This window comes from Ovis aries, chromosome 1 (assembly GCF_016772045.2).
Source record: "Ovis aries strain OAR_USU_Benz2616 breed Rambouillet chromosome 1, ARS-UI_Ramb_v3.0, whole genome shotgun sequence".
Classification (NCBI taxonomy): domain Eukaryota; kingdom Metazoa; phylum Chordata; class Mammalia; order Artiodactyla; family Bovidae; genus Ovis; species Ovis aries.
Window position 1 is genome coordinate 207977408 of NC_056054.1, and position 24585 is coordinate 208001992.

At 37.9% G+C, this 24585-nt stretch overlaps 1 protein-coding gene across 10 annotated transcripts in view; it reads left to right on the top strand.

The window, feature by feature from the left end:
* PEX5L (peroxisomal biogenesis factor 5 like) overlaps nt 1–24585 on the top strand; it is a 300042-nt gene that overhangs the window by 154437 nt on the left and 121020 nt on the right. For 5 of the 10 annotated variants that reach the window (XM_060393390.1, XM_060393405.1, XM_012098524.5 and 2 more), the window contains 4 exons: nt 4920–5031; nt 15637–15831; nt 17706–17832; nt 18785–18881. In XM_060393390.1, the coding sequence (XP_060249373.1) occupies nt 4920–5031; nt 15637–15831; nt 17706–17832; nt 18785–18881 (531 nt within the window). The remainder of the gene's footprint in view (nt 1–4919; nt 5032–15636; nt 15832–17705; nt 17833–18784; nt 18882–24585) is intronic. The other 5 variants (XM_060393398.1, XM_060393408.1, XM_004003118.6 and 2 more) reach the window with 1 other exon arrangement.

Here is a 24585-nt window from a genome sequence, read left to right on the forward strand (position 1 = left end):
TGATATAAAATAAGAGTCAGTTTGGTCCTGAGTGGCTATTATTAGTCACATCAACTGACTGCTTTGACTGAGTCACAAGTAGGTTGAAGGTATTTGACTGAATATGTCATTTACAACCTACAATTACAAAGAAGGTGTAAAAGTTCAATAAGCTTTTGAATTCTAAGTGACAAGAAGCTCCTACAGGCAAGTTCTCACCTATCATCTTACTTCTGTTTCCTTTTGTTTCCATGTCCATTGATCATGCAAGAGTTTTCCCTCAAAATCTCTAAATTTATATCTCTGATTTAAAATCCCTGAGGTAGTGGTGTTATTTCTTGAAGTGTCACCGGCTTCACATTTGCATTGGTCCATGTCCTGCTTCGAAAGATGCAATGAGGCAGGTCCATGCCTTTATTTCAGTTTTTCTCATTAAGAATTCACTCTGCATTTTAGACTTACTGGTAGAAGCCTCGCATTTGCAAATATTCCTTTATGTACTTCTAAGTTTCCATGCATTTTAGTGATGTGACAGTGAAGAAAAATGGACTCAGATTTGTGGCTTAAAATTTGCCAGGAATTTAGTAAACATTTCTGAGGACCACTGGCCTCTCTCTGAGTTGATCAAGCCCAGTACAAAATTGAGAAAGTCCATGCAATCATTCTTTTGTACAAGTCACCATTCAGTTGGGCTGTATAAAATCAGCCAACATTTATTAAATTTCTAAATGAGACACAAAAATTAATTAGATAAGGTCTCTACCTTTGAAGAGACTATAGTATAGAGGGAGGAAAACAGATAGAACCAAGGTTATAAAACTAGATAAAGTGTGGGAACATGGAGATGCTGTAAAAATGCACTCACTGCTTTAGCACTGGAAAAGGTTACCAGACAGTGTGTCAATAGACTGGGGTTCTGAAAGAGAAATAAGATTCTGTCACCATTAGAAAGGCCTTTGAAGTAATCTAAATATTGAGAAGAAGACAAAGAAGGATAATAAAGGAAAATTTTAAATGTAAATTTGAGACAAAGGTCTTTAGCAACTAATGAAGTGGGTCATTTTAACTCAGTTTGATCTGATTGAACCCAAATTGAATCACTCCAACTCAGTATTAAAAAAAAAAAAAAAGGAACCCTTTTGACTCACCTTTTATTATTTTATAACATTAATATACTCTGTGCCAAAAGGATGAAATGAGGTAAGTTCATAAAGTATTTGCAAACTGAAGGAAGTAATTCTAAGAGAAAGTCAATAACCTATATCCTACCAATGAATAGAGACAGAATAAATGGTATACTATTTGGAAGTAAAGCTTAGGGGAACTATTTGGGGGGTTCAGTTCATTTACAATATTCCTTTAGGACCTAAAAGTTTAGCTTATTCTCAAGTCACCACAGGAAAGCCATACATTTTTTTTGAAAATCAGGAGAGGGGCATGTGAAAAGTCATTCTTATCTATACAAATAAAAATTAAATAGGGCTAAATATGGATAAAATAATGATTTTTAAATTCATCCAACTGAAGATACAGTTCAGAATAGGGCTTTTTTAGAGAGATTTTTATTTGGTAGCCATTGATTGAGCCCCTTTTATATAAAGACATTCTATTCAAAGTTGTGAAGGATATAAATATGAGAGACATAGCCTCTGACCTCAGAACTTGTAAGAAAAGGTGTTTTTCATGATATCTCCTGTTTCATCTTCCATATCTCAATCAGAACCAAAAAACTTTCAGCTCCCAAATTACCTTTCCATGTGATCTGAAATTGGGCCCTTCATCCTCTTCACCCCTGAGCCCTGCCTCAATCCCCTACTCTAAGCTCAGCATTTCCTGACAGTTAAACTGTACTCCAGCTTGAAAAGCAGACTCAGAAAGTCATGTGAAGTTTCCTCTTTGATATGTATCTATGGAAGGAAATCACAGGAAGAGCTCGATTATGAGAATGGGACAGATGTAACAACTCCAGTCCAGGGATGAAATATGGTCACAAATAAGACAGGAGGGATGAAAAAGACCTTATAAGGAAAAGCCACACCTTAGTCTTGGGCTGTCTAGGGTTTCTCTGAACAACATTCTCTTTGGTGTTCTTCCTATGCTCAAAAAATCTGAGTGCTAGAAGTTCTTTTTCTAGACAATAAGCCTGAAGTTTGAATAAGAAAAGAGATTCAGTAAATAAATAAAATACTATTACCTCTGATAAAGCAGATGCCTAAAAATACAAGTCTTTCGATTAACTCTCCTTTCCTTTATTTTTCCATTTAGATATTTATGTGGAAAGGTCTTACTTTCTAGAATACTTTTATCAAATTTAGACTATATTTTTTCAGTGTTTACAACTAAAAGTATCTACAGAAATCTAATACCCTGGTTTTCTGAAACTATAGAAAATCTAGGTCTAAATTCCACATGTCTACTCACAAAACTGTGATTTGGAAATAGTCCTTTTATTTACAAAGGAATTTAATTGTATCCAAAGTGAAAAATAAAAAGTATAAGGAGAGTTTTGTGCAAATGTAAACCTATGTATCTTTACATAATAATTGATATTTCTCAAAACCATGACTAAGAGAATAAATTTTCTTAGTTTTCTATCAACAAAATCAGACTTCTTCAGAGAAATAATGGCTGACAAAGAGTTATTACATCACAATACATACTTATACATATTTTAAAGTCAAAGTTGTATTGAGTTTTTGCACGTTTTCCTTTAACCTAGGTCAATAAGACCTAGTGATCAGAATGCACAACATAATAAATGTAAGCCTGTTACAAGTAATTCTATGAGTGTAGCACAGGGTCATATTTGGTGGTGGCCTTCATCTTCCATGATGCTTATAGCACAGCAGAATCTAGCTGTCACTTGCCAGCCATGAGAATAACACAGCCTAGAGGGAGGCGTTGTTGCAACATCAGAACCACATCGCTATGGTGATATCCTACTAGATGGGTTCATTACACTAAGTACGGAGAATTAAAAGGGCAAGTTCTACCAAGAAATATACATTAATATATGGTTCTTTAAGAAATTGTGTTAACACAGTTTTTACATGAACTACTTATAAATGAAAAACAGATCCTGGAAAACTAATCATACTTTCAGAAGAGCTGGCTTTAACCATGGCATTTACAAAAATTCTAATATATTTTATCCCAGAAACATGAAAGACCCATAGTCCCTCAACATTTAAAAAAAAAATCATTTAAATAGGATGGTGATATCTAAGAAGGTTCAAATTCGGAAGACAAAATGCAAAGAAGCTCAGGAGTTTCATTCATGGATTAAAGGAGCATTCCCCAGAAAGGTTACTACCAACACAGACCTCAGATAATTGACAGAAATCTGTTAAGTCTTTATACATATCCCCTGGAGGAGGAAATGGCAGCCACTCTAGTATTCTTCCCTGGAGAACACCAGGGACAGGGGAGCCTGATAGGCTACAGTCCATGGGGTCCCAAAAGAGTCGGACATGACTTGGTGACTAACCCATCATATACATAGTAATATTAAAACTTATAATAATCAAAAATTTTCTATGTCTGTGACTTTAACACCAAAAGAAAATGAGCATTAATTCTTAGCCCTGGATAAAATGTACAAATTAATATGTATGAAAATTAAATTGCCAACACTATGTCAAAATTTAGACTGTAGTGAAGATCTGAGATTTATCTAGGCTAATAGCATGAATGTGTAAAATTACTAAAGGTGCCTCTCGGTTTTCATCCCCAAATAATCACTAAATGTTTCCATATTCCTCCTTCTCCAATGGTAGAATTACATTTTTCTTCCCATATTTACCATTATTTAAGTCTCTTGTCATTGTCCATAAGCTCTAAGCTATAATACCACTAACACTGCCAGAGAAATAATGAAGTGAAAGTGAGTCATAGAACATATTTTGATTTGGCAATACTTCAAAACAGTTCATTTGTTATTTTATGTGTCTCCTAAAATACAGCCTTGCAAATAAGCATTTCAAAAATCTAGAGATTTTTTTGGCACATCCTTTTCTTATAACAAGTAGAAAACTAGATGACAATGCCCATTTTAAGAAAGGCCAAGATAGAAACTCCCAGAAAACTAGGACAGTTCATTTGGGGGCTAACCACTTGTGTGTCTTAGGTGTAATTTTTCCCTTAATCATAGAAACAGAACTTAAGAATGTTTGGATTCAAAGAAGTGCAGAATAATTGGAAGTAAGTAGTTGGCTGCCACTGATAATGAGCCCTAATAAATACCAAACTGAAAGATTTCTTAAATTAGAGAATAAGCCAATTGAATTGAATTGACAGAAATCTACTTTACATGCAGATTTTCACAAATATATACATATTTGATATATATATCAAGTTAACATAGCAATATTTTCTACTTTCTCAAAATATTTGCATAAAAGAATTCCAAGGAAAAGTAAGGGAGGTTGTGTACCTTTGGGTGATTTGAGCTTTTTAAGAGAGGGAGAGAAAGAGCATTTATTCCCTACACGTGGATCTCAGTGCGTGTGTGTGCTCTTACATCACTGACGGACCAGTCCTAGCCAGAATGTGTCACCTCAAGGTCTGAAGCCACTGTTTCAGGTCTCAGTAAGAGCTTTTTGGCCAAGTGAAAAGTGAGGTTGGCCCTCAGGAACTATGATTCCATAGGTGTCATATTTTACATAGTGAAATAAGAGGATAATTCTGAAACCATTCTAGGAGGAGAAAAAAAGCTTGAGCTTTAAAAATTAAAGTTTGCTGCATCAAAAATATGACAGTGCTAAAAGGCTTATTCCCCATTCCTTGACTTTATTTTTTTCCTTTCTTGCCCCTACCCATTATTTATTGATTGATTTTTTGGTAGGCTTGCTATTCCTATTTTGTTGCAAGGCTGCATTTTAATTCATCTGATTCTGGACTTTGACAAAGCCCTTTAACATCTGTGTTCCATTTGTTCTCAGCTGGTGAATGAACAGCAAGAAAGCAGACCCCTCCTGAGTCCCTCCATCGATGACTTTCTCTGTGAAACCAAATCGGAGGCAATAGCAAGGCCAGTAACGTCCAACACAGCCGGTAATTCTTTCACTTTTAACTTATCCTCAAGTAGTTAATTTTCACAGTAAAAAAATGCACACTTCTTTCCACAATGCATTTTAAGTGGAGAATAATGTTTGCAACCAGATGAAACTTTATTTCAACATAAAGCAGTTAATCACTTTTGTTTATTTAAGAAATGCCAACTGGATATTATCCAACCAATTTTGCTGAACATTAAAGTACCACTATTAGCAATGAATCATTTTTCAGTGCCAATTTTCATATTTACATCATTGCATCTCAAGTCACATCATACAGGAAATCTTTAAAACAAAAGTGTTTCTTTCAGAGTAAGGTTTTTTCAAGTTCTGAATGGAAATATTTTGTATGAGAAAGTCTAGTAAAATAAAAATATAGGCAGCCCTTTTAAGTGGATTGAAATGACAATTAAAATGTCCTAGAGACCTGGTATATTATTGAGACAATTTCATTTGTTGTCATATAAATGGGTTACTTGTAAGAAGCAACCAAGAATTACCTTCTTACAAGAATTTATTTGAACACTATTCTGGAATTAAATGTATTCAAACTAAACTATCTGTATAGGGACTAATAAGTAGTCATCCAATGAATGAATACAGGATACCAGTGTATCAATCACACCTTCTCCAGCATCCTCTGCACTTAACAATTCTCACGGATGCAAAAACTAAGTCACCGAAGTTCTGCTTACTTTGAAGCCACAACAAATTTGACTCAAAAACTGCTTTTCACCCTCTGGTTCAGTGGCAACCTTTCTGCATTGATTTCATTCAATCATCATTCACATTCAAAGGCATGTTGTTCAAATAAGGATGAAAGAATGATGTCCAGAATCAAAGAAGAAAGGTTATGTTGGACTGCAGGAGAGAATTTAAAGGGGAAAGGAGAGGATAATTGCAGACTGTCTTGTTTAAAGTTTCATTTCCCCGTCATGTCCTCAGCTGGCTGCTTCCTGGCATAGTTTTATTATACTTTTAAGTAAGTGAGGAAAATCACAGATGAAGGAAATTGTGGTTTTTAAGAAATGCTAAAAATTACAACAATAAGAGTAACTAAAACAAGACAGCGGAACTTTATGTGGGAGTGTAGCCTACAGTCTCTGGAGTTAAACTTTGTGATTCCCACCCGAGCTCTGCCACTTAGCAGCTCTCTGTCCTTGGGCAAGTTGCATAACTAAGTCTGTTTCCTCATCTGTCTAATAATAGTAAGATCTATATCTCATAGGTTACTTGGGAAGATTAAATGAAGCAATCTATGTAAGTGCTAACACCATGTAAGCTCTAACAGATGTTACCATCACTGTGAGATACCGGGTGAGAACAGTACACCAACACTTCCCTTTACAGATGCAGTAACTTTCTTTATATCACATCAAAGCAATCATTTTCTAAATTCAACTATCACTTTGAGTAGTCAAGCAAATAAAATTGTACTTGGTACATTTTAGGCAGGACAAGTTCAGATCCTATCAGATCAGCTTAATCCTCCTTTTCTATGAAACTGGAGCTTACTGCCCCAAAACTGAGCTAACCTCCGGAAAAAATACAGAGGAGCCTCTGTCTCTAATTGCAAGAAAATCCATGAGAATGGATACACGGAGAAATTCCTGCTGTTCTAGGAAAAAACTACAAAGCATAATTCTCAGATCTTGATTCCAGTACCCTCTGCATCTCCCCATGATGAAAGAACTAAGTCACAAAGGAAGGACTCACCAGAGAGAGCAACATAATTTCCAACTCAAAAGCTGCCTTCCACCTTGATTTTTCTGACATATAACAGAGAGATCTGTGAGATACTGGAGGAAAAAAGTCAAAAGCATGTGTAACTTCTTGCGATCCCAGTACCTTTAGTATTACCTTCTGTATCAGTTTCCTAGGACTGCAATGACAAAATACCACAAAATGAGTGGATTAAACAGAGATTTGTTGTCACACAAGTCTAGAGGAAGTGTCAGCGGGACCATGCTCCCTCTGAAGGTACTTGGGAAAGATCTGCTCTAGGCCTCTCTCCTGACTTCTGGTAGCTCTTCAGTTTGTGGCAACATAACTCTAATCCTCACACGACATATGTGCATGTCCCCCAGTATGCATGCAGTCTCTGTCCAAATCTCTTTATTAGTGAAAGTCGCTCAGTTCAGTTCAGTTCAGTCACTCAGTCTTGTCTGACTCTTTGCGACCCCATGAATTGCAGCACGCCAGGCCTCCCTGTCCATCACCAACTCCTGGAGTTCACTCAGACTCACGTCCATTGAGTCCGTGATGCCATCCAGCCATCCCATCCTCTGTCATCCCCTTCTCCTCCTGCCCCCAATCCTCCCAGCATCAGAGTCTTTTCCAATGAGTCAACTCTTCGCATGAGGTGGCCAAAGTGCTGGAGTTTCAGCTTTAGCATCATTCCTTCCAAAGCAATCCCAGGGCTGATCTCCTTCAGAATGGACTGGTGGGATCTCCTTGCAGTCCAAGGGACTCTCAAGAGTCTTCTCCAACACCACAGTTCAAAAGCATCAATTCTTCGGTGCTCAGCCTTCTTCACAGTCCAACCCTCACATCCATACATGACCACAGGAAAAACCATAGCCTTGACTAGACAGACCTTAGTCGGCAAAGTAATGTCTCTGCTTTTGAATATGCTATCTAGGTTGGTCATAACTTTTCTTCCAAGGAGTAAGCATCTTTTAATTTCATGGCTGCAATCACCATCTGCAGTGATTTTGGAACCCAAAGAAATAAAGTCTGACACTGTTTCCACTGTTTCCCCATCTATTTCCCATGAAGTGATGGGACCAGATGCCATGATCTTCGTTTCTGAATGTTGAGCTTTAAGCCAACTTTTTCACTCTCCACTTTCACTCTCATCAAGAGGCTTTTTAGTTCCTCTTCACTTTCTGCCATAAGGGTGGTGTCATCTGCATATCTGAGGTTATTGATATTTCTCCCAGCAATCTTGATTCCAGCTTGTGCTTCTTCCAGCTGCATATAAGTTAAATAAGCAGGGTGACAGTATACAGCCTTAATGTACTCCTTTTCCTATTTGGAACCAGTCTGTTGTTCCATGTCTAGTTCTAACTGTTGCTTCCTGACCTGCATATAGGTTTCTCAAGAGGCAGGTCAGGTGGTCTGGTATTCCCATCTCTTTCAGAATTTTCCACAGTTTATTGTGATCTACACAGTCAAAGGCTTTGGCATAGTCAATAAAGCAGAAATAGATGTTTTCTGGAACTCTCTTGCTTTTTCAATGATCCAGCAGATGTTGGCAATTTGATCTCTGGTTCCTCTACCTTTTCTAAAACCAGCTTGAACATCTGGGAGTTCACAGTTCATGTATTGCTGAAGCCTGGCTTGGAGAATTCATGTCCAGTTCTTTGCGACCCCATGGACTTTACAGTCCATGGAATTCTCCAGGCCAGAATACTGGAGTGGGTAGCCTTCCTCCTCTCCAGCAGATCTTCCCGACCCAGGAATCGAACCAGGTTCTCCTGCATTGCAGGCAGATTCTTTACCAGCTGAGCTATCAGAAGAGCCCTCTCTTTATTAGGGACCCACCCTCCTCCAATCTGACTCAACTAATTGCACCTGCAATGACCCTATTTCCAAATAAAGTTACATTCTGAGGTACTGGGGGTGAAAACTTCAACATATGAGTTTCGGGGGGACACAATTCGATCCATAACACCCTCCAAAGTAAGAGGTTCAGAAATGTATGTTGGGACTATAGGTTTTTCATTTCTCAGCCTTAGCACTCAGTGCATCTGGGTCACACAGATTTTTATCCTTAAGGAAGACTCTCCTTTGAGAGTATGTTTTTTAATCTTAAAAATATATTTCAAGGCAGAAACCCTATATTTTTGTCAGTCCCTAAGGATTATAGTTCTTTTTTAAATTATTACAAACCTGCAGTTTATATCTCAATATGCAACACAATTCACATTATTATACATTTTTTTAAAAAGGAAAAGTTTTAGCATACAAACACCTTGGAAAGAATTCTAATGTGGTACGATAATTTTATAGCTAAAGTTTCTGGGCAAAAGGTACAATTATCATTTTCTGCCCAAATGTTTAATAAATAGTCATTTTAAATGGAACATCATCATTTTATAGAATAGTATGAAATCACATTGCAAAATCAGGACAGACAGTGAACATTGTCTAGTACATCCCAAACATTATGTATGTATTTACATTTAACGAATGGATAGCAGACAATCTTGTAGTAAAATATGGGGGAAACCTGCTGCAAGTTGTACTAAGTCAATCAAAGAGAAATTTGAAGAACCATATTAAGAAGAGCTATATTAAGATGAGAGGTTTTATACTTGGCATTTTCTTCCAGTGAAAAATAAATCCAGTGTGCCACCATCTTGACAACTCCTGAAATATATAAGGAACATAGTTCTTATATAAAATAACAGAGTCAACAATATAGGAATTACTTCTTCCAAAGGTCAGTCAAATGACAGGTTTTTTTCTGTCTGATACTAAAAGAACATATCAATCTTCTACCTCATGAAAGTTATAGATAATAATTATATTCCTATGTATTTCATTTTTGTTTTTACTTTCTAATTGTTTCTATATTAGGATTAACTTCTGACATCCAATGATGATAACTTCAAGTTTATCAAATAAGGACATTTTCCATTCCATTTGGGGGCCATGAACTTCCTAAATTGTCTTTTACTCATTTGTAATCTAGTTAGACAGCTAACTCCTTGCCTCTCTCAAACTGAATCCTTAAATGGTAGGTTCAGTTCAGCTCAGTTCAGTCGCTCAGTCATGTCTGACTCTCTGCAACCCCATGGATTGCAGCACCAGGCTTCCCTGTCCATCACCAACTCCCGCAGCTTACTCAAACTCATGTCCATCGCATCGGTGATACCATGCAACCATCTTATCCTCTGTCATCCCCTTCTCCTCCCAACTTCAATCTTTCCCAGCATTAGGGTCTTTTCAAATGAGTTAGTTCTTCACATCAGGTGGCCAAAGTATTGGAGTTTCAACTTCAGCATCAGTCCTTCCAATGAATATTCAGGACTGATTTCCTGTAGGATTGACTGGTTGGATCTCCTTGCAGTCCAAGGGACTCTTAAGATTCTTCTCCAACACCACAGTTCAAAAGCATCGATTCTTTTGTGCTCAGCTTTCTTTATAGTCCAACTCTCACATCCATACATGACTACTGGGAATACCATAGCTTCGACTAGACGGACCTTTGTTGGTAAAGTAATGTCTCTGCTTTTTAATATACTGTCTAGGTTGGCCATAGCTTTTCTACCAAGGAGCAAGCATCTTTTAATTTCACAGCAGCAGTCACCATCTGCAGTGATTTTGGAGTCCAAGAAAATAAAGTCTCTCAGTGTTTCCATTGTTTCCCATGTATTTGCCATGAAGTTATAGGACCAGATGCTATGATCTTAGTTTTCTGAATGTTGAGTTTTAAGCCAACCTGGGGGCTTCCCTTGTGGCTCAGCTGGTAAATTGTAAGTAGGCCATGATTACTAATATTCTTGATTTTTAAATGGCAAATAAATACATATTATACACCAATGCATATATCAAATACTCTGAAAGTGACTGGAAAGCAGATATTTTTAAGATGATAATTATATTCTAAGACAAGTAGTTACTATAAAACTTGCAAATAATTTCTTATCCTATAATCTCCCCAAAAATTTTGTATATGTCAAAGTACAGGAAAAGCTCTTTTCTAGAGAGCAAGAAGAACAGGGGTCCTTTGTTTGCATTTATCAATCTACATAGTCAGAAAAAGTTATCTATAATCTTGAGCTATTATATGGATAGTTACTATAGAAGAAATATTTTTCATAGTTTAAAAACTAATATTACTCCTTGGTAATGGACCTGTATATCTATCAAAGAGTAGATCACTATATATGCAGGAAAAATATCCTTAACAAAGTTCACAATGCCATCACAGCCACCTAATTAAATATCTTAATTGCAAAATTAGTGTAATTTTTCCAAATATATTTCTTTAAACTATTTATTTAATTTGGCTGCACTGGGTCTTAGTTGCAGCATACAGGATCTAGCTCCCCACACCCCTTGCATTAGGAGCACAAAGTCTTAACCACTGGACGGGGAAGTCTCCTAAATATACATATATAAAGCCCAAATAGCCGTGAACCCAATGGCATGCCTCTTTACAGAAGTTAGAAATTTGGGAAGTAGCTTTAATTATGTATTCCAATAAAAAGGCAAGAGTTGGTTGATTATTTAAGTCTGATTTATCTATTTGACATCACTAGCAAAATCCTTCCTAAAGGAGCTTGCTTTGTCAGCATTATATTAAGTAACCCTATGTTTTCTAAAATCCCAGAGTAACTTACAGATCAGAACAGAAAACCCTTCAGCTCCTTGTGGCACATTCTGTGACTGCCCCAATCAAGGCTGTCCACAGTCGATCCTCTCTGACCACTCCCTGTAGGTTTATTCCTTTAGAGAAAGTCACTAAAAATCTAGGCTCATTATACAGTAGTGGTGTTAATACCCTTGGACTTCCCATTAAAGTATCAAATCAGTGCTTCATAATAGGTGCTATTTTGCCCAAACTGTTCTAAGCAGCCTCACCTCCCAGGGCCCAAGTAATCTTGTATTCATAAACATCTTCAGTGCCCTGTAGGAGCCTTCTAGTTCAATAGGTTGTGATTTTTAATCAAGTGTCCTTGAGATAGATGGAAACAAAACTTGTATAATATATTACGTCTTCTAACTTCAGGAAATTCCACACAATGGAATTAAGTTATCCAACAAAAAAGTTTTTGAGATTGCCAACTATTTATGCCCTCAGACTACCCAAACTGGCAAATAATTGGTAGCTAACAAAAACTAATCAAATCCACATCAATGGAGTCAGCACACTGCCTCCAAGTTCACATAAAGTCTAGAGAGTGGTGAAGAGCATAGGCTTGGGGATGATGGAACTGAGTTTGAATCCTGTATGGACCACTGATCTACCAGCTGTATTAGTTTCCTATTGTTGCTGTAACAAACTGCTACAAATTCAGTGGCTTAAAACAACACAAATTTATTATCCTGTAATTCTGGAAATCAGCTATCCTAAAATCAAGGTATCAGGAGGGCTCTATTCTTTCTGGAGGCTCTAAAGGAGAATTCATTCCCTTGCCTTTTCCAGATTCTAGATGGTACCTCGAATTCCCTGGCCTTTGGCCCCATATTCCATCTCCGAAGCCAACAGCATAGCATCTTCAAGTCACTTTCTGTTTCCTTCTCTCTCCACCCTCCACTGCCACCATCTCTTAGTCTCCCTCTCTCTCTCTCTCTCTCTCCTCCTGTCTCTCTCTCCTCCTGTGTCCCTCTCTCTCCCCTTCTATCTCTCACTCTCTCTGCTTGTCTCTCACTCTCTCCCTCTTTCTCTCTCTCCCCACCTCTCTCTCCGTTTCTTGCTGTCTCTCTCTTTGCCCTCACCTCTCACTCTCTCTCTCCTCATCTCTTAGATAGATGGAGATATCTATTTCCATCACTGTCTCTCTCCATTACTCTCTGTCCCCATCTCTCACTCTCTCCCTCTCTCACTCTCTTTCTCTCTCCCGCTATTGTTCACTCACTCTCCCACTATCTCTCACTCTGTCTCTCCCCCTTGTCTCTCTCTCTCACTCTCTCTCTCCTCATCTCTTAGATAGATGGAGATATCTATTTCCATCACTGTCTCTCTCCATCACTCTCTCTCCCCATCTCTCACTCTCTCCCTCTCTCACTCTCTTTCTCTCTCCCGCTATTGTTCACTCACTCTCCCACTATCTCTCACTCTGTCTCTCCCCCTTGTCTCTCTCTCTCTCTCTCTCACACACACACACACACACACACACACACACACACACACACACACACAATTTCACTTCCACGATATATCAGGTGATTATTTTAATTCAAACACAAATTCTGGAACACAAGCCTTCATGTGCCTAAGAGAATATTTAAAATCAGATTGAGAAAATCAGTAGAGCAGACACCCCCTTCCATACCCAGGTATGCTATCTATGAAGCCCATATGGAACAGTGACATCGGATGCCCTTTATTTTTGTCTTAACTAAAGTACACACCACACACATACACACACATACTCACATACTCCCACGCTAAAATGAGATTTGTCTTTCTTCAGAAAGCGAAAGGCTGCACACATTCTTCTATGGTTTTGAAACTGTGTTCCTCAGGGACTCTCTCTGCTTCAAGCTTGCCATTCAACCTCCAAGGCACCCCCTTCATCAACTGAGGAACAAATAAAGCCTTTTGTGTGTGCCTAGCAGTTGTTTCACATTTGCTAGGAAAAGAACAAAGAAACAGAGACCTCAGAACAAACACAGGAAGTGCTGAGGACAGCTTGGAGGGGAAAAGAACGTTACTGAGCCAAGTTTGAATTCGCAATTCAGTCTCTGAGTAATTCATTTATTCTGAATGGTGAGAAACAGATATAGAGTTAAATTAATACTCATCAGTTATTATTCTGTAACAAATGTACTTCCTATCTACAAGCAGACAAGTCCTATATAATTTTCTTCTAAAAGAAGTGTAGGAGAAAGTGACTAATTCTTGTTTGTGCAATTAGTAAAAAGGCATATATGGCATTTCAGAGACTGTTATTCACTTCCTTCCTTCTGTTAGAAGGAAATCACAGTGGGCCTAGAATCCCTGCCAACATTAACAGTGGCCTAGAATTTTCTATTTAAACATTCAAAAGATATGAAATGTGTGGCATCCAAGCCTACCCTGGCTGCTTGCCGTGCTTAACTTTTAGACACCAAGCCAGCCAGAACACTCCTCCACGGCTCGGAGCATCTTACTGTGGAAAGTGACTCCTATCTCAGGAAGACCGGGACAAGATAAGCTCACATGAGATGACACTTTCAGGCCATTTTATGATAAATTTACTTTATAGCATCTTCTGTAGAGCCAATAGCCTGTCTCATCTGCCATTTTATTCCCAGGGGTGTTTTCCTGTTTCTGTCAGTGTATGGATAGGATTCTTGCCTAAAACAGAGGGGAGTGGGGGAAACAGGAGATAAAGGAAAAGGAAAGAAAAGCATCACAAATTGGCCACCAAAGAATGGAAATAATATTTATTGAATACTTGCAGTATGTTGGGCACTTCACACATTTGATTTATAAATTAGATAATTTAATCTTCATATCATATCTAATGCAGAGACTTAATTCTGCATGTTTTAAGTGAGGACATTAAAACTCAGAGATGTCAATAAACTTACTCCAAGTCACACAGCTAGGCAGTGGCAGAGTCTGGTCTTTCCACTTCACCATTAACACCCCAACCATTGTGATATATACTTGAAATCAGAAAGCAAGATTATAGAAAGTTTTACATCCTATCCTAAGGATCCCATATGATGGCTAGCTCATGAGAACACTTCAGTACTAAAGAAATCCTGGTTGTGAACTAAATTAATCCCTGACCCTGCATTGAATGCAAGGGGGAAATAGATGGAAGAGTGTTGAGATGTCAACAAAGATCCATTTCCTACCAAGAGGAAAAACCAAGAGATCAAAGAGGAGGAGAAGGAGCTGTGCAGAGGTTGTTGTAGACAGTGCTGGAAAGAGTTAGCATAAGGAGTGTCCCTGCCACTTTGGTGGCTTTTCTAAGCTAGCCAGGAAAGAGATCCTAGGTCAGGAAGCCATCAGGCCAGTTGAGAAGCCACTCTGGGATGCTGGGGCTAAAAGAGAAGTAGAGCTGGAGGTACCTTTTCTAATAGGAATTTTCCATTTCTCACAATGAGCTAGTCAAACAGCAGTTACTTGCACTTAAGAGAAAGAATGAAAAGTTACATAGCTTGCCTTTTTAATTCTCATTTGCCTAGTTTGCATTTGAACAAATTCTTATTTCTGCCTTCATTAGAGTATTTAACACAATGTAATCAACCTGCTGGGAAGTAAAAGTGTAACCATTTTATGGTTTGTCACATTGAAATTTAAATTTGCATATTAAACAGCAAAGGCATTAACATGTGTACCTATTCATCAACTATGGATTATGAAATACCTCTCTAGTGTGAGCCCAAACATCAAGCCGTTTTCTGAGTAAAGTGCTTAATTAAATAAAAGATGATTAGCAACATTCATTTATGCCCTAGATACTTTAGCAGTTTGAAATTAAAATACAAAGACATTTAGAAACTTTACCAAATCTTCCTCATCACTGTTTTGCAAGCATCTCTCAGAATATGATACATTGACTCTATGCTGGGAAAAAAACTTCACTCTAAAATATACCTCTTTATAAATAAAGCAAAGCAATCAAGTAAATAGTACCTGAACTCAGATTCAATTTTATCACTTTAATTCCATTCAAACTTTCATCACTGGTGCGACTGGTCTAAGCCTTATTCTGCAGATTTCTACCATGCCAAATAAAAGAGAACATGCAGCAAGTTTCCCAGTCTAAATGCAAACCGTCTTGATAAATCAATGGTGAGCTAACTTAATTTGGTGCTTCTAACCTATACTGCAAACACAAAATCCTTCTGCACCCAAATGAAGCTTATTTTTAAAAAAGAATTTCAGAGCAGTGAGTGAGCTTATCTTAATGTCTTCTCTCTCTTACAGTATTGACTACAGGCTTAGATCTCCTTGACTTGAGTGAACCTGTCTCTCAAACCCAAACCAAAGCCAAGAAGTTGGAGGCCTCATCAAAAACCTCATCCCTCAAGAAAAAGGCTGATGGGTCTGACCTCATCAGTGCAGATGCTGAGCAGAGAGGCCAGGCTCTCCGAGGCTCGGAGACAGCATCCTTAGACTTAAGTAAGGCAATAGCTGTGTTTGCTGCCTTGATACAAAGCCATTCTACAGATGACATGAAAACTGTGGGCAAAGCAGTAGAAAAGTTGATGTCTATGTAGGAAAGTGGGCAGGACACACTTTGAGCTTAGATTAAGTAGCAGTTGGGGAACTCAACTTTGTAGAACTGGTGTGGATTTATATGTTTACTTATACAACCCATGTATATCGAGTTTTTGACAGATGGCAGACACCATAGTAGGCGCTGGAGTGACAATGAAAATAAGATACAAATCTTGCTTTCCAGGACCATTCAGTCTAGAGAGGAAGAGAGTCTAGAAAGAGAAAATGCTAACCAAGGTCTGCTGCTGCTGCTAAGTCACTTCAGTTGTGGCCGATCCTGTGCGACCCCAGAGATGGCAGCCCACCAGGCTCTGCCATCCCTGGGATTCTCCAGGCAAGAACACCAAGGTCTAGGAACAGCCAAATGGAACAGTAACATGTAACATGCATGGAAATATAGCAGTACAATAATGTTAGCTACCATTTATTGGTGACTTACAATGTCCAGGACTGTGCCACGTCATTTACATACATTATCCCATTAAGTCATCACAACTCTTTGAAATGAGTGAGGAAGCAGGTTTTCAAATTTAAATAATTTGCCCAAGATCCCAGTTAGTATGAAGATCTGGATGGAATTTGAGCCAAGCTCTGATTAACTTCAAAGTCCGTATTTCTCTCCACTGCACATTTTCCTGGGAAAGGAGGTCTTAACCTCGACTCATGGGACCAATTAGGCTCTTTTTCTTAAGAGAAAGAAAGGTGGCAAGAATTTCAGAAAGTCAGGGGAAACATGGATGAGTAAATATCCATAAAATGAACATATTAGTAACTTACCCATAAAGTCATGAAGGTTAAAGGAGATATATAAAATCGCTTAGCACTGTGTTATATACATATTAGATGCTTATGAATTAATTTATCCATTTGTTCAATAAACATTTTTCTGGATACCTGTTGTGTTCTATACTATGTGCTGGGAATACAAAGATAAATAATATAAGCTTTCTGCTCCTTAGTAAATTTACAGTCTAGTGGAGGGATAGAAAAACGATTAAATGATTACCATAAAGTATATACCATGTGCTGCAATAAAGAAAAGCCTGGGTTAGTTACTGCATACTAGCACCTTCATCGGAGAAGGCAATGGCACCCCACTCCAGTACTCTTGCTTGGAAAATGCCATGGACGGAGGAGCCTGGTAGGCTGCAGTCTATGGGGTCGCAGCTGAGCAACTTCACTTTCACTTTTTACTTTCCTGCATTGGAGAAGGAAATGGCAACCCACTCCAGTGTTCTTGCCTGGAGAATCCCAGGGACGGGGCAGCCTGGTGTGCTGCCGTCTATGGGGTCACACAGAGTCGCACGGCGACTGAAGCAACTTAGCAGCAGCAGCAGCAGCAGCAGCAGCAGCACCTTCATAAAGCCCCTCACCCAGCCAGGGGTTTATAGAACGGATGTTATAGGAAGCACTGTGATAGCAGTCTTAAAGGATGAGGAAGGATTTGTCAGATGAAAAACATGGATCAGAGAGAGTAAGGAGGAAAGGGCAGAGCTTTCCTGATACAGAAGCACAAATAGACCAAGATGCTTTTTCAAGCAAATACAAATATTGTCACAGTATTCAAGAATGGTAGAGCAGTGAGAAATAAGTCTTAGAGTCACCAGGGGTTGGATAATGAGCGTTCTTGTTTGCCAGGCCCTTAAGTTTTAGGGGAGGGCTGGGTTGAAGGGTAAAGTTCACTTGTATAAGACCACTCAGTCTTAACCAATCTCTGTTCTCTCGCCACCTCATATTCTCCCCCTGTTCCCCTCACCACCTTCCTGTCTCCTTAGCAGACATTCAAACACAACTGGAGAAATGGGATGATGTTAAGTTTCCTGGAGATCGAAATAGCAAGGGGCATCCCATGGCAGAGAGAAAATCAAGCTCATCTAGAACTGGATCAAAAGAACTTTTATGGTAAGACATTTTAATATCAGAAAATAACCATTTATGCGTCATGTACACATGTATTGAAATGGCCATTGAGCTAAGTCAGTCCAGATTCTTGGTGCCATTTATAAGCCCCTGTTTATCAATGTTAATTATCATGACTTCTAAAATTAAATTATTTCATCTGAGTTGTCAAAAATCCAGCCAATAAGGATTTTGACAGTTTCATAATTCAATACTCAATATTTTTCAATATTTGTTAATAATTTTCTGAATGTGTAACTGACCTTTCAAAATAGGTACACAAGTATATTCCATATATGTGTTTATTCAATGGGGGCTTCCCTGGTAGCTCAGATGGTAAAGAATCTGCCTGCCGATCCAGGAGACCCAGGTTCTATCCCTGAGTCGGGAATATCCCATTAAATGAGTTATAGTTAAATTACATGTTTCTAGTTAAACAGGTAGCCTGTCCTGACTTTATGAATCATCACTATCAGAAAATGAACTAATAATAATCTATGGATGCCCATGACAAAAACTGGCTGCCTAAATCTTACCATGTCTTTAAAACTTCCTAAAGGGCAACATATTTCAGTCTGTTGCCCTTCATACATCTCCATTTATATGACATTTCAAATTCTATATAAAGATCCAATCTTTACTAATACACTTTGTGAGAAGCTCCCTCCCCCCAAAAAGCCAATACTTTTTTGATGAAGCAGAACTTTCTGCAACAAAAATGGTATTGCATTTATTTGCCTTTTGCACGTAACTGAAGTCTAAATCAATCAGAGACAATAACACCTAGCACATTGCAGCCACTGATGTTCCAAAAGTGGTCATTATAAAGTAAAAGTCTGATGAGAACTTTGTTACCAAGGTTTTTGGTGATCCAAATTAGCGAGGTTTTTTGGCTGACTTTCTAGCTGAATTTGCTTCTTGATGTACATTAACTTCCTTCATGCGCCCCATATAGGTCTTCAGAGCACAGATCTCAGCCAGAACTGAGTGGTGGGAAAAGCGCCTTGAACTCTGAGTCAGCTTCAGAGCTGGAACTAGTGCCTCCAACACAGGTAACAAATCCAATTCCTCAACATACCTATCTTTTCTAATAGATCATTTATGTCATAAATATTTTATTTAAATTTTAACCAAAAAAATTGAAGTTTTTTTTCCCTGTATTTTGTATTTTATTTGCTTTCTCGCTCAGTCGCTATCTCAATGCTTAAAATAACAGATGATTGTTAAATAGGTAGGTAGGTAGGTAGAAAGATAGATAGATAGATAGATAGATAGATAGATTTGGCTGAAAATGTGTCAGTGAACTTACTACTTAGCACTTTTTCCTTGTCCTACCATTTACTGTTCCATTATTTTTCAATACAAAATTTGTTCTGCTCCAGCATTAGCATTGTTTATGTAACAGACGCAAAGAAGAGGAAAGTACATCTTGAACATTCATTCACATCTATGCCCTGTGGGACAAGATATTTACACATCAGGATTCTGGCCATCACATTAAAATAAATGTGATGCTAAGGAATTACTAAGTGTAGTATGAGCAATCATGATAATACTACCATTTGTATGGCAACCCACTCCAGTACTCTTGCCTGGAAAATCCCATGGACGGAGGAGCCTGGTAGGCTGCAGTCCATGGGGTCGCACAGAGTCAGACACGACTGAAGCGACTTAGCAGCACTAAGCATTAGGGACTCCACTATGTGCTTTTCACATATTGGATTGGCCAAAAAGTTTGTTTTGGTTTTTCCATAACATCCTACAGGAAAACTGAAACGAATGTTTTAGCCAACCCGATATTACACATAATAAAAAAATCCTGTGAATTATTTTTAGCCTTACTTTGTCTCTAAAGAATCTTGGTAGAGTCAAAATCCTTTTATTGGGGCACCTAACTAATCCCTCGTATAAGTAAACCAGACCTGTCTGTCCACTATTTGACCCTCAACTTCAGTGTAACTGACTTGCCTATAACTAGTTACCTCCTATGGTTAAGGCTGTGCCAAGAAAACCCAAGTCAATCTCAATCTTTTCATTTGCTCAAACACTTTACAAGGGTATACAGCCTTGATCTAAAACCAAAAAGATCTCTTAAGAAATGTATCCACATTCACACATCTATAATCTCAGTGGAAATAAGTAGGATGAAATGAGCAAAAGAAATTTTCCTGAGTTTATTAGATAAGATACTGAAACTAAGAGAGGAGATACGTTGTCTGAGGTGAGTAAAGGGAAAACCATGATAATAGCAAATATTATTGAGTGCTATCAGAAGGCCTTCTAATATGTATTAATTAGCTCTTTTGATCCTAACAAATGACTTGATTGTAAGTGTATTTATTACCCCCATTTTATAAAGGGGGAAACTAAGCCATACTGGGACTAAGAAAAACTGCCCACAACCAGTTAGTGGCCAAGAGAAGGCGGACACAGATAGAAAGAAAACGCAAGGCATCTGGAAACAGTTCTAAGTCATTAACAGCAACCCTACGAGAGAGAGGTGGGCATTACTGCTCCCAGAACTCGGCAGGAAAATGAGTCAGCTAACTTTCAGAACAAATAACCCTGGGAAGCTTAATGAATTGTAAAGGTACCATGTTCATTTAAATGTATCTTTCAAAAAAGCAAATTGATAACATCTATTAAAGAAACATTTCTTGATAAGTGCATAGAGATTTAGATTCAGGTAAAGTAATTGGTGCTGTTTCACAAACTGGAATCCTTGGAACAATTTAATGTGGCAAGAGAATACTTATTTCTGCAGCAGGGGGAGACCTGGCACAGGTGGGCTGTTCCACGGGGAGCTGGAGGGGTGGAGGATCAGCTGGGGTCCTCGGTTGCCATGGAGACCCACAATGCAGTCATCTTATTATTCCAGTGACTGCTACTCCCCTGCTGGTTGTCTGATTTCATCCCACCACATTGTCCACTTACCCACTGGTGTGCCTTTAAGCAAACACAATATGCTTTGGAAATTTTGTATGAGAGTCCCAAAATTGTTCTCCAAAACATAATGCTAATTTCCCTGAGATAGTTCTGCCTGGATAAATCATAGTGAATCCTTTTAGAAAGTTACCAATTATTTGTAAAGTGTTTATCCTTTAAATTATTTTTTTTTAGTGCTGCATGTTCACTTAACAAGATTTGCCTAAACTAAGCAAATTTATAACCTCCTAGTTGTAATTCCAGCCTATGGTTAAATTAGGAAAATTTCATGAATTTGGGATTTAATCATTTAAAATATTAAGTCACTCAAATGGAACAGCAAGAAAATAGACTGACTTATCTACCTGTAATAAAAAAACAGAAAGGTGTTTTTACTCTTAGTATACTGCTCTTAAATATATGATCTCTTTACATAAATAAGATGATGAAGCAGTATGAAAATTTGACTTAAAACTGACTTGCAAACTATTCAAGTAAAAAATTTCAGCTCATCAAAATTCTTTTACTGCTCCACTAACACTCAGATGGTTCACAGGAAAATCAAGGAAATATATTCTCTCTCAAGCCAACATAAATAATCTTAGTTCAACAGGTGAGGAGCTATTTAAAAGCCTTGCTTAAAAATCATATTTCAAAATCACAAAGAGAATGAAAGCTAACAATGAGAACAATTCTTATGTTAGTTTATTTTCTTTTCAAAATGAGGAAAAAGAAAAGCATAGACTAATCTCTTTCAAATAGTGCTTTGAATACACTAATCAGAGTGATAGGAGATTATAATAAATTCTATAATCTCTGTATATTGAAGAATAAAGTTTCTTGATATTATGCAGACTGTGTAATTTGTATTCCCTGCAGCTAACCATTTAAAGAAATTATGATATCTGAAAAATTTAAAGATTTTTGAAGAATTGAAGAAATTCTTCAATGATATAAAATTAGCTTTTTCCATGAAGGAATTGAGATAGTGGTAAGGCAAAAAAAAAAAAGAACCAACTTCCACCAAAGAATGATGGTTCACAAATTTCTTTTTCAAGTATGGACACTGGAAGGACAGCTTCAAGACAAGCTCTTCTTAACCTAAGCTGGACTACATGAGAAAGTGAGGCAGCCAGGCTCTCAAATACTGAGTCATAATCCTGACTCAGTATTTGCATCAGAGTGAACAGAATCACTCTGATTCTGCTGATTTTGGCAGAGCAAATACTTCCTTCCACATTGTCATAATTCCATCAAGTTGGCAGTGTTCCAAACCAGAACAGTTTAAACTTTAAAAGTGCAGATATATTTTCTAAATTTTTGAAGGAGTAGTGAAAAAGGAAAGGCATACTAATAGTAATGTAAGACATTCCTAATATACTATTTGAAATATTTACAATAATCTTGAGAATTAACGTTCTCTCCATTAATGAGCAATGCATCTCAGAGAACAGAAGTAGTTTTCCCAAGGTGACACAGCTAAGATGGAGAGGAGCCAGCACTCAGATCAAACCCATCAGCTTCTAAAGTCCTTGTTCTTCATCCCACGTCACCTCTTATCAGCCACATCAGACTTCTCTACCTGAGAGAACTCAGAGACCATCGATTTCCCTTCTCAATGCAAGCCCTGGTTATTACTTAGTTTATAGGGTTAATATGAGTTAAGTGGTTTTAAAAAATATCACTTTCTTCCAGAAAATCTGAAGATGAATTAGGATTGTCATCTGATCTGAGGCCATGCACATTTTTGCACCTCCCCTCCCAAATTCATTCTCAACCTCTTGCTCTTAGAAATGCTAATGACTTCCATGCCATTCCTTTTCAATTTAATGAAGAAGACAATGTCTGCCATCCATAAAGCCATAAGTGAGGCAGTGGAAAAGCTTGAAAGATGAGACAGATTTTAAGAAGTATGAAGAACTTTATATCTAGTAGAAACAATTAGATAATACACTATAAATATAAATATAGTTTTGCTTTTTGGAAGACAGCACAGGAGCCACATCAGCATCCCTCTTACCCTCCTGGCAACACACAGTGAGCTACCAGTGAGGAAGAAAGCAAGAGAAGACGGAAAGAAGTAACAAAACCAAGAAGGCAGAAAGACAAGGTCAGCAGGAGGGCAATAAGAAAGAAAGCTGAAGATCATTTTCATAGTAGATAATCTGCACATACTAGGTACTCAACAAATACTTTTTATATAGTGGAAACATAAAGAATGCTAACAAAAAGGAGAAACAAAATGTTTTTCATTTTTAAAAATTTGAAAATAGAGGCTAGTGGTTAAAGATGGGAAAAAAGAAAGGATAAATTTTTATTCCTTTAGCATTTGAAGCTAGTTTCAAAAAATAATTTTTAGTTGTGTTTGCTAATAGACTGTTCATCTTCTTTAAAAATTAGTCCTGATTTGCCTTGATAGTCCATAACATAGAATTGCATGGTTGGAGGCAGACGGGAACCATGGGCTACCCACCTTTGCACAAAGCTCTGGGAATCTGCTCTTGACACAAAAGGTACACCTTTTTTCTGTACGTTCAATGATAAATGTCTGCTGGCTGATTAAGAAAAAATATCATAGCCATCTTAATGAAGAAAGTGTTTAGATGATCTGTTCTATCATGAGTCCAGATTAAACAAAAGAGTTCTAAACACAGTTTTTTTTTTTAATCGAATTTCCAAAGTCACACCTGATAAGCCCTAAGCAGAAAAATGATAACACTTCACCAGCAAAGGTCTGTATATTCAAAGCTATGGTTTTTCCAATAGTCATGTACAGATGTTAAGAGTTGGAACATAAAGAAGGCTGAGCACCAAAGAATTGATGCTTTCAAACTGTGGTGCTGGAGAAGACTCTTGAGAATCCCTTGAACAGCAAGCAGATCAAATCAAGTCAGTCAATCCTAAAGGAAATGAACTCTGAATATTCATTGGAAGGACTGATGCTGATGATCTCAGTTCGTTTCCAAGGTAAACCATTCAATATCACAGCAATCCAAGTCTGTGTCCCAACCACTAATGCTGAAGAAGCTGAACAGTTCTATGATGACCTACAAGACCTTGTAGAACTAACACCAAAAAAGATGTCCTTCTCGTCATAGAGGACTGGAAGTCAAGAGATACCTGGAGTAACAGGCACATTTGGCCTTGGAGTACAGAATGAAGCAGGGCAGAGGCTAACCAAGTTTTGCCAAGAGAATGCACAGGTCGTAGCAAACACCCTCTTCCAACAACACAAGAGAAGACTCTATACATGGACCTCACCAGATGATCAATACTGAAATGAGATTGATTATATTCTTTGCAGCCGAAAATGGAGAAGTTCTATCAGCAAAAACAAGACCAGGAGCTGACTGTGGCTCAGATCATGAACTCCTTATTGCCAAATTCAGACTTAAATTGAAGAAAGTAGGGAACACCACTAAGCCATTCAGGTATGACCTAAACCAAATCCCTTACAATTATGCAATGGAAGTGACAAATAGGATTCAAGAGATTAGATCTGATAGAGTGCCTGAAGAACTATGGACGGAGGTTCATGACACTGTACAGGAGGCGGTGAGCAAAACCATCCCCAAGAAAAAGAAATGCAAGAAGGCAAAATGGTTGTCTGAGGAAGCCTTACAAATAACTGAGAAAAGAAGAAAAGCAAAACGCAAAGGAGAAAAGGAAAGATATCCATCTGAATACACAGTTCCAAAGAATAGCAAGAGTGATAAGAAAGCCTTCCTAAGTGAACAATGCAAAGAAATACAGGAAAACAATAGAATGGGAAAGACAAGAGATCTCCTCAAGAAAATTAGAGATACCAAAGGAACATTTCACACAAAGATG